Raw genomic sequence first — 9,777 nt, 5'->3', positions numbered from 1 at the left:
TGGGATAATACCGACTAACTTCGTGTATTCGCCTCCAGACCTCTTGTCATTGTAGGATAATACCACCAGCCTGCGTGTCTCCACCTCCGGCAGCTTGACGCATCAAGCTTTCGAGAGTCGGCTCTGATACCGTATGTGACAACCCGGTTCAAATCCCGAGCATTTTCCGAAAATCGGGTCAAGTCCCGATTCCCAGTCAGTAGTAAGCTGAAGGATACTATCCCAAATGTAGCCAACTTGGGTAATGACTATCCCACCACAGGTCCCCAAAAGATTCTGATTTGTTGGTGCACATAGTAATAGTACTTCGCCTTATAAACTGAACAGAAATCCCAAATTTTCTCGATGTGGGACTTTGGTGTTACACAACTACCACTGTAAATATCAACATAATTATTTACTACATTATAAACATCTTTATCATTTTTTTCAAAATTTTTATATCTACAAATCTAGCAAACATCTTATCCATAATTATAACAATAAATAAGTAAAAAATGAAGTTTACCCCATGTAAAAAGTGAACAAGGATGGACAAATGCAAGAAAATCCCCAATTTTACCCTCCAATTTCGTCCAAAAGGCACAAAAGGTAAAGTGTGATCATTTAGGATTTTATAAACTAAAATAAAGGCTCTTCCGCATATCATATTCGCGGAGCGCCCGGACCTTTCGCGAATATTAACCATGAAAGATAAGTTTTTCGCAGATATTATGTGTCGAAAGGATATGTTTTTTTTAAATCTTGACCGTTGAATTGTTTATAACGGCCATGAGTGATGTGTTGATTAATGATTTCTTGACAACAATTGCAGGAGCCTTTCTTTTTTTATTTGAAAAGGGAAGGGTACAAATTCTGTTTTATTCTTGAGAAAGGAAAGGTTACAGATTCTTTGATGATCGAAGGGTAAACAACTTTGATTCAAAATTTAAAGTTGAAATGGCGCATTAGGCCCCATTTTCCACTAAAAACACTTTGATTTCCTTTCTTTTGAATCTGGAAACCAAAATACACAAGTGGCAAAAATCAGAGTAGTAGGTGGATTTCAATATATAGCCAACTCATATATCAAACACTATCAAACACTTGTTGTTGGTGTTAAAATGATAAAGAATGAGGATACAGACAGTAACGTAAGAGTGAAAGTTGAAAAGGGCATGGCAACACACGGCGGAAGCTACGTGGAATACAACGTAATGGGAAATCTCTTCCACCTCTCTTCTAAATACGCTCCTCCTATTCAACTCCTTGGCTGTGGCTCCTACGGCGTCGTTTGGTCAGTAACCTAACCTATCTCTCCCCATTTATAATATGTACATCCACTATATGTGTAATCAAAATTAGCACGTAGTATTATTGAACTTACAACAGCTTATGAAATGTTACTCTAGAATATCAACTATATGATCAGTTGAAACCTTCCTCTAACATTTTAAGGTTTTAGATGAGCTGGTTACTCAACATAGAAGACAATTTCTACTAGATTTGCATACAAACATAAATGAAATACAAATACAAATCACTATACCGTTCCTAATTAATTGTTTGAGTATCACTTGCTTTCTTTATTTTGTTTCAATTGGAGTGGAAGTTGACAAAAAAAAAACTCAAACGGTTGTAATTAGTAAGTGCATAGCAAAATTTTAAAATTCAAAATGAAGTAGGCCCCGATTCCCATTATAAACATTTATCTCCCCAGACCCTCCCCACTCCTTCCTTTTCCTTAAACGAGAATAGATTATTTCGTATGTATATTAAATAGGAAAAAAAATTCAGAGAGAAATAAAGTGAAGGAATTTGGGTGAGAGGATTGAAGAAAAAAGAAAATGGACAAGGAAAATAGCTGTTGTAAAACAACAAATGTGGGACAAGGCAATTCGACTGACAAGCGCAAGTACGTTTGTTACAATGTGCTTGGTAATCTCTTCCAGGTTTCGTCCACATATGTTCCTCCTGTTAAGCTTGTTGGTTCTGGTGCTTATGGCATCGTCTGGTATATCCTCTCTCGTAATTCTGTTTCTCTCCCTATATGAATGCAAAATATATTCATATTTGTTCAAATGTATTGTTTAAATTTTATTAATGAATTTTGATTTGATATCTGAAGTCTATCATTTTTAACTAAATACACAATTCCAGATATGTCTAGATTGTAAGGTATAAGCTTTAAGTACTTTATTATTGGAAAAAGTTAAATCTTACTTGACTGCATCGTAAAGCGGAAAAAAGAAAGGAAAGGAAAGTTGAATTTAAGATGTTAAGGATGTCAATTGCTGAACTTTAATTTCATCACCATTCTAGGCGAGGGCCAAAATATAGTTTGTGTTATAGATTTCAACTTCTACATTTCAATCCGAAGTATCCCTTTTCCTCCCTTCTATAGGTGGCATTACCAAGTTAATTATCTCCGCTCCGTTTCCATCTATATACAGTTTACGCATGTTTTTTTGTCAGTGGCAATTTCTCTGACTTATTTTATTCGCTTGTTACTAAGTGATAATTAATTTTTGTTATGCAGCTGTGCTACAAATTCTGAAATGAAGGAAGAGGTCGCAATTAAAAAAATTGGGAATGCTTTTGATAACAGGATCGATGCTAAAAGGACCTTACGCGAGATCAAACTCCTCTGCCATATGGATCATGAAAATGTATGTGGGATTTTATTAAATGATTGAAACTCTTTATCTATTGGCTATGTAGTCCCCGTAATAATTTCAAGCTCTTTTCATGTTCCAAACATTTTTTCAAGTTTGTTTTAAATTTTAAATCTACAAGGGAAGAAAATAAAAAACATATCTGGGTTTCAGTTGGGATTTGCTCATGTGATTAGCAATGAAGTTTCTTTTTAACCATTTTTTCCTGACTACTTTGTGGTTATAAACTTTTTCACAGGTCATCAAAATTAAGGACATCATACCACCACCGGAGAAAGAAAATTTTGTTGATGTGTATATTGTGTATGAGTTAATGGATACTGATCTACATCAAGTTATACGCTCTTCCCAGGCACTGACTGAGGATCACTGTCAGGTATGTTGGTCTTTATATTATCTGCCCGCTTCTACCTTCTTCCTATTGCATTTATGGTTTCTATAATGCTGCTGTAAACTTACTTTTTGAGTTCTTTGCATATTAGAAAAAAAAGCTGTAGATATCAAGTCATTTAATGTAATAAAGAAGTATAAATTTACTCCAGAAAATAAAGTATCGCAACTCCTTTATGGAGAATATTACAATCAGCATTCAATTTTTTTTTTGTAATAAGAACTCTTTGTCTATAAGTTTGATTTGGTGAGCTGCAAGTGCTTTCTCGGTCTATAGTACTGTATTTGCTTTTTACAGTATTTCGAACAGTACAATCAGCACTCAATTTTTTTTTTTTGTGTAATAAGAACTCTTTGCTTATAAGTGTGACTTGGTGAGCTGCAAGCGCTTTCTCACTCTAAAGTACTGTATTTGCTTTTTGCAGTATTTCCTGTACCAGTTACTTCGTGGACTAAAGTACATACACTCTGCAAATGTTTTGCATCGTGATTTGAAACCAAGCAACTTGCTTCTGAATTCAAACTGTGACCTGAAAATTTGTGATTTTGGGCTTGCGCGAACCACATCTGAGACAGATTTCATGACAGAATATGTTGTAACCCGATGGTACAGAGCCCCAGAATTGTTACTCAACTGTTCAGAATATACAGCAGCCATTGACATCTGGTCTGTTGGCTGCATTTTGATGGAAATAATTAAACGGGAACCTCTCTTTCCTGGTAAAGACTATGTTGAACAATTGTTACTTATCAATGAGGTAATCAGGCATTATCTGCCGAAATATTAGTATGTGTAGATTATTAAATCATGGAATTGTCGGTTTAAAGCATAAATAAGAAAATTTACCTTTCTGACATTATGATGGTGGGTTCTGAAATTCTCGTGTGTTAATTTTTTCATCTCAAAACAGCTTTTAGGCTCTCCGGAGGACTCTGATCTTGGATTTCTTAGGAGCAACAATGCACGAAAGTACATTAAGCAACTCCCACATGTCCCAAAGAAATCTTTTGCGGAGAAGTTCCCAGATGTATCTCCAGTGGCCATTGATCTTGCAGAGCAAATGTTAGCGTTTGATCCATCAAAACGCATAACAGGTATGCGCTGCTTGGTATTTATTAACAACTAACATCTTTTTTAACTTTAAGCTTATATTCTTCTATTAAGCTAATGAGTATAATATGATTCTTTTCTCTTGGTAATTGTTAAGTTGAAGAAGCATTAAATCATCCATTTTTATCAAGTCTGCATGAGATCAATGAGGAGCCAACCTGCGAGTTTCCTTTCATATTTGATTTTGAGCAAGCAAGTTTAAGTGAAGAAGATGTAAAGGAATTGATATGGTTGGAAAGTAAAAAGTTCAACCCAGATAAGGTGCTGGAATAGTAAGATTGGTTTTTTTGTTTCCTAAGGTTTACGATTGGTGTCCTATATTGAGCATTTACATACTTTTTTGGTGAGCGAAGTATAAGTGTGTTCGAGTTTCCAGAGTGAGAATGGTGGAGTGAGATAGCTTGTTATCTGTATTGAACAGTTTATAAACAAACATACCGTTTATTAGTTTGTAAAGAGACATACTGTTGGTCAGTTTTACAAGACAAAGTGGGATTTAATTTCTGACAATTCATTGGTGCATATTGTGTCCAGTTGCTCATCTGACCATGTTCGCGGTTTTATAAGGCTTTGTTACTCCGTGCAAAATCGTATATGCTCATGTATCAAATAAATCAGCATTCTGCAGGTTTTAATGAGTTATAAATTTTGGTATTTTATATTAGAGAATCCATGGCCTTAATATTGAATTGTGACAACTTCTTATGACAGCTAACTATCTTTTGTTGTTCTCCTTGTACCTACTTCTAAATTTACCAAGTGTTACTAAATTTGCAAGATTCTTAGTACTGCGCCAATAATCAAGTTCTTTATTTTATCTACAAATTATTCAAACAAGCATTATTATGCTCCTACAAAACCAGATTTTTCACATTTCATTTTCGACTAGCTGTCTAATCATCAGTAGAAGAACGATCACCTAAAGTATACAATAAGTTCTCGTCAAAAAGAAAGTTTATAGTAATAAACTGTGAGTTTACTTATTGCCGTACAATGTGTTGGACCTTGGGTTAGAAGAAAGTAGGCCAAAATAGATTAGATTATAATATTTTGTAATCGGCCTAACAAGCCCACTTTGTAATGAATAGCCCATTTAGGACATGGTATAAATATAAGACAACAACCTCATTTGAGGAGGTTGGCAAATTAAGCAAAGAGATCATCTCCTAAAATTATAGTCTAATAATAATAATATTGTTGGCACATCATTTGGCGCTAGAAAAAGTTTTGCTTTAACAGATCTAACCAGAAAATGATTGTAGAAGAGATTGATCCGGGAACAGCCGGACCAACACAAAGTGAAAGAATTGACGGCAGAACCTGCCTCCGATGCCTCGGCCTTCGATGGCTGTGAGCTTCCGAAGCAGTCGGCATTAAAGCCAAAATGTTTGTTTCCTCCACCTGAAAGCCTTCTTGAGGATCAACCGGAGAGCTGGAAAAATACACGTCAAAGAGACAAAAAGAGAAAATCTGTGTCAGATCAGCGTTTTAGAATACAAACCTCCAGAGGCAAAAAAGTTCTTTCAAGCGACATGCGACTGCATTTAGAAAAAAAAAGAAAAGCTAAGAGTTCAAAACCAAGAAAATCTGGAAGAACCATGATGAAGAGTTAGAGCTACTGGAGCGCGAGACTCGGAGGCTGCAGGCCAAACTCGAGCGAAAGCGCGAAATTCACCGTCTTAGACGAGAGCTCCAACAAACAACGATACAGAGCAAGGAGCATGATGAAGAATTTTATGATGATGACGATGATGCAGAGTATGAATACGAGCCATCGGCAGAGTCGACCTACCCACAGCCTCGTGAACGTCGACAGCGGATAGTGTCATCCGCCGAGGTTTCACGCCAAACTGAGTCCACAGAGTCTATATCACATGAAGAATTTGCTAAAATGCAAGAAGAAATCACTCAAATATGTTACATCATGAGGAATCAATCGGGATTCGAAACTGTCTCTGAAAGCCCCTTATCCCTCCTCCTCGAGAAAGCACGTATCGACAGATCATTAAAAACCCCATCCCTCGATCACTTCGACGGATCCTCAGACCCGTTGGCATTTCTCAACACATTCGACGGACGAATGGCTTTCTTCGGCCACTCTGAAATCGCCCGTTGTCAGTTTTTCTCTACATGCCTTCAAGGCACAGCACTCCGATGGTATAGCAATCTGCCACCTCGATCCATTGATTCATGGGCAACCTTAAAAAGCAAATTCCAAGCCCGGTTCTCCAGTAATTACAAAGGCATTAAGGTCACAGCATCTTTGATGACAATGCATCAGCGCTCAGGTGAGAGCCTTCGCAGCTTTTTAACCCGATTTAGGGAAGAGATCGCCGAGATTTCAGATTTAATTGAACAAATGGCCGTCAACTTCTTAACGGCAGGCATCGATAAGTCACGACATGGATTACTCCTAGAAGAAATTTTTGAAAAAAGGCCAAAAACTCTCCAAGCAGCATTCCAAATTATTGAACATCGTATGATGCTACAAGAAGCAGTAAGTTGCATTCAGTCATCACGACGCTCTTCAATGCATGAACGCCGTCGTAGTTATAGCCCGCGATCCCCCGCACGAGAAAGACGCCGTGAGCGTCGTCGATCACCTCCACCGCGTATGGATGATCGATTTCCAAGGGACAGAAGGGAAAGGGACTGGCAGCCCCACACTCGACCAGAAAAAGAATTCACTAAATTGAACACAGAGAAAACAATAATTCTGGCAGTTCTAAAAACAGAACCGGACTACAGACCACCGAGGCCCATGAAAGCTGGGAGACCCCCAAGTTCCAGATACTGCGAGTATCATGAAGATACCGGTCACACCACAGAACAATGCTTTCAACTTAGCAACCTCATATAAGGAAAGATTCGTCGAGGACAGTTGGTACATTACGTACAACAAGAGGACAATCCTAGACATCACCATCGAGATCACGACGATCGGGTCATCGACGTCATATTCGGGGGAGCAGCTTCTGAAGGATTCTCTCACAACTCCAGGAAAGCATACGCTCGAGAAGTCTTCAATGTCAATCCTCCGACAGTTAAATGCCCTTGCGCGAGCCCGACCCCAGTCATTTCCTTCTCCGATGATGATTATCATCCGGGTCTCATCGAGGGTCATCAAGATGCTCTTGTAATCACAACCCGAGTGGGAAATAATATTGTGAAAAAGATGCTCGTCGACAACGGAAGTTCTGTCGATGTCCTCTACCACCATGCCTTTTCACGAATGGACATCGGGGATCGACGGCTCGAGAACTCTCGAACGCCATTGTACGGATTTACTGGAAATGAGGTCCATGTGGTAGGAACCATTGATATGCCAGTTCTCTTTGGCTCACCACCTTGTCAGGTTTGGAAAGTCGTTAAGTTTCATGTGATCAGTGCTTCTTCCAGCTTTAATGCCATTTTGGGCCGCACTACTATTACAGCTCTAAAGGCAATAACTTCAATCTCCCATTTGAAGATGAAATTTCCCACGGACTTCGGGGTCAGAGAAATGATTGGAGATCAAACGACCGCGAGACAATGTTACCTGACAACAGTTTCCCCAAGAAAAAAGGGGGAAAAAGATCTAGAAGTCAACCAGGTACTCGAGATTGACCCCCGCAACTCAATTGAATCTACAAACCAGAATTCATGTTTCCCTGCAGAAGAAACAGAAGATATCGAAGTGGTCGTTGGAAATCCATCAAAGACAACCAAGGTGGGAAAAGGACTCCCTGAACATTTGAAATGAGATATCATTGCCCTTGTTAGAGAATTCGCTGATATTTTCTCCTGGGACCCGAAGGATATGCCAGGAATCCCCGAGGTTGTCGCACGCCACTCTCTTCACATCAACAAAAATGTCGTTCCAATACGACAAAAGCGTCGAATATTCTCCGATGAAAAAAGGGCAGCTATCGAGCAAGAAATTGACCGACTCCTCGAAGCTAAATTCATCGAGCCCGTTCAGTTCCCCGCATGGATCTCCAATATCGTTTTAGTCAAGAAATACAATGAAAAATGGTGAATGTGTGTCGATTATTCAGACGTTAACAAAGCATGCCCCAAAGACTTCTACCCACTCCCAAACATCGATCAGCTGATCGATTCTACAGCAAGAAATGAACTTCTCTCCTTTATGGACGCCTTTTCAGGGTATAACCAGATAAAAATGGATTCTCGTGATTTAGAAAAAAACGGCATTCATTACTCACAGAGGAGTGTTCAGGTATCGAGTCATGCCTTTTGGAATGATTAATGTTGGCGCAACCTTCCAGCAGATGATGGACACAATCTTTGGCTCGTAAATTGGAAAAAACATGTTAATCTATGTCGACGACATGATAACCAAGTCCAAACTCGCCGTTAACCACTCACTTGATCTTCGTGAGACTTTTGAAAATGCCCGAAAACATAACTTGCGTCTCAACCCTAACAAATGCTCATTCGGGCTTACATCCGGCAAGTTCCTGGGATTTCTGATCACACAGCGAGGCATCGAGGCTGACCCCGCACAGACAAAAGCCATCCTAGAAATGGAGGATCCAAAATCCATCAAAGACTTGCAAAAGCTAACAGGGTGCATAGCAGCCCTTCGAAGATTTATCCCCCAATCGTCCAAAAGATGTCTTCCTTTCTTCGCCACCATAAAAAAGGCTTCAAGGTCAACACCATTTGAATGGAACGATGAGTGCAAATCCAGCTTCTCAGAACTTAAAACATTTTTGACAAACCCTCCCATCCTCACTAGGCCAATCCCAGGCGAAGCTCTTCGCATTTATCTGTCGGCATCCGATGAAACAGTTGCAGCCGTCCTGGTTAGACTCGACGAAGGAAGGGAAGTCCCCGTGTACTACATTAGTCACTCGTTGCGGGACGCTGAAACTCGATACCCTCAGGTCGAAAAGCTCGTGTATGCCTTGGTCATTGCAAGCAGAAAGCTTCAACATTATTTCCAAGCAAGGGAAATACATGTGTTGACAAATGCTCCACTCAAAAGAATCTTGCACAAACCTGATATGACAGGAAGACTCGCCGCGTGGACCATCGAATTAAGTCAATTCTACATCGAATATAAACCACGAACAGATATATGGCCTCAAGTCCTCTCAGATTTTGTGGCAGAATGCCAATTCAAGACCAAAGGGTCAGACCCCGAGAAATCCAGCCAAGGCCGTGGCTATTTTTTGTTGCCGGATCATCGACCTCAAATTCTGGCGGCGCAGGGATAATTCTTATCAGCCCAGAAGGATTTAAAGTCCAGCAAGCCCTTAAGTTTGAATTTCAAGCAACAAACAACGTGGCCGAATACGAGGCATTAATTGCGGGATTAAAATTGGCAACGGACCTCGAGGTAGATATCATCGACATATTTGGCGATTTCCAGCTGGTAGCTAAGCAAATAAGCGGAGAGTTTGAGACCCATAATGAAAGCATGGCTAAATACCTTGCAATGACACAAGAGCTGCTCAAAAAGTTCTCCTCCTGGAAACTGTCAAATGTGGATATAACAGAAAATCAATGGGCGGATTCCCTCGCCAAGCTAGCCTCGTCCAATCTGAAATTGAACCTCGACCCAGTATATGTTGACAGCCTGAAATCCCCCGCTATCGACATGGTGATGGTCCACAA

The 9,777-nt window shown here is 39.6% G+C and overlaps 1 protein-coding gene across 2 annotated transcripts; it reads left to right on the top strand.

Annotated features, from left to right (window-relative positions):
* The first annotated feature begins 831 nt into the window (after positions 1–831).
* LOC141707327 (mitogen-activated protein kinase homolog NTF6-like) lies at positions 832–4,677 on the top strand. Of its 2 annotated transcripts, none has more exons than XM_074510419.1 (6): positions 832–1,276; positions 2,519–2,648; positions 2,893–3,030; positions 3,470–3,802; positions 3,956–4,139; positions 4,253–4,677. In XM_074510419.1, exons 1-6 carry the CDS (start codon positions 1,104–1,106, stop codon positions 4,426–4,428), a joined length of 1,134 nt encoding a protein of 377 aa, XP_074366520.1. In that variant the 5' UTR covers positions 832–1,103; the 3' UTR covers positions 4,429–4,677. The 2 variants fall into 2 exon arrangements, with proteins under 2 accessions (XP_074366520.1, XP_074366521.1); XM_074510420.1 differs by lacking the exon at positions 832–1,276 and adding an exon at positions 1,347–1,993.
* Positions 4,678–9,777: the final 5,100 nt, after the last annotated feature.

Source organism: Apium graveolens, chromosome 2 (genome assembly GCF_009905375.1).
Source record: "Apium graveolens cultivar Ventura chromosome 2, ASM990537v1, whole genome shotgun sequence".
Taxonomy (NCBI): Eukaryota; Viridiplantae; Streptophyta; class Magnoliopsida; order Apiales; family Apiaceae; genus Apium; species Apium graveolens.
Note: the sequence above shows the minus strand (reverse complement) of the source record. Positions and strands in the feature narration are given on the sequence as shown.

Bases quoted from the DNA above. Each gene is read 5' to 3' on its own strand.
- LOC141707327 (XM_074510419.1), top strand. From the start codon at position 1,104: ATGATAAAGAATGAGGATACAGACAGTAACGTAAGAGTGAAAGTTGAA. The intron at 1,277-2,518 runs GTCAGTAACCTA...TTTGTTATGCAG, and splicing joins GGCTCCTACGGCGTCGTTTG to CTGTGCTACAAATTCTGAAA. The intron at 4,140-4,252 runs GTATGCGCTGCT...GTAATTGTTAAG, and splicing joins TCCATCAAAACGCATAACAG to TTGAAGAAGCATTAAATCAT.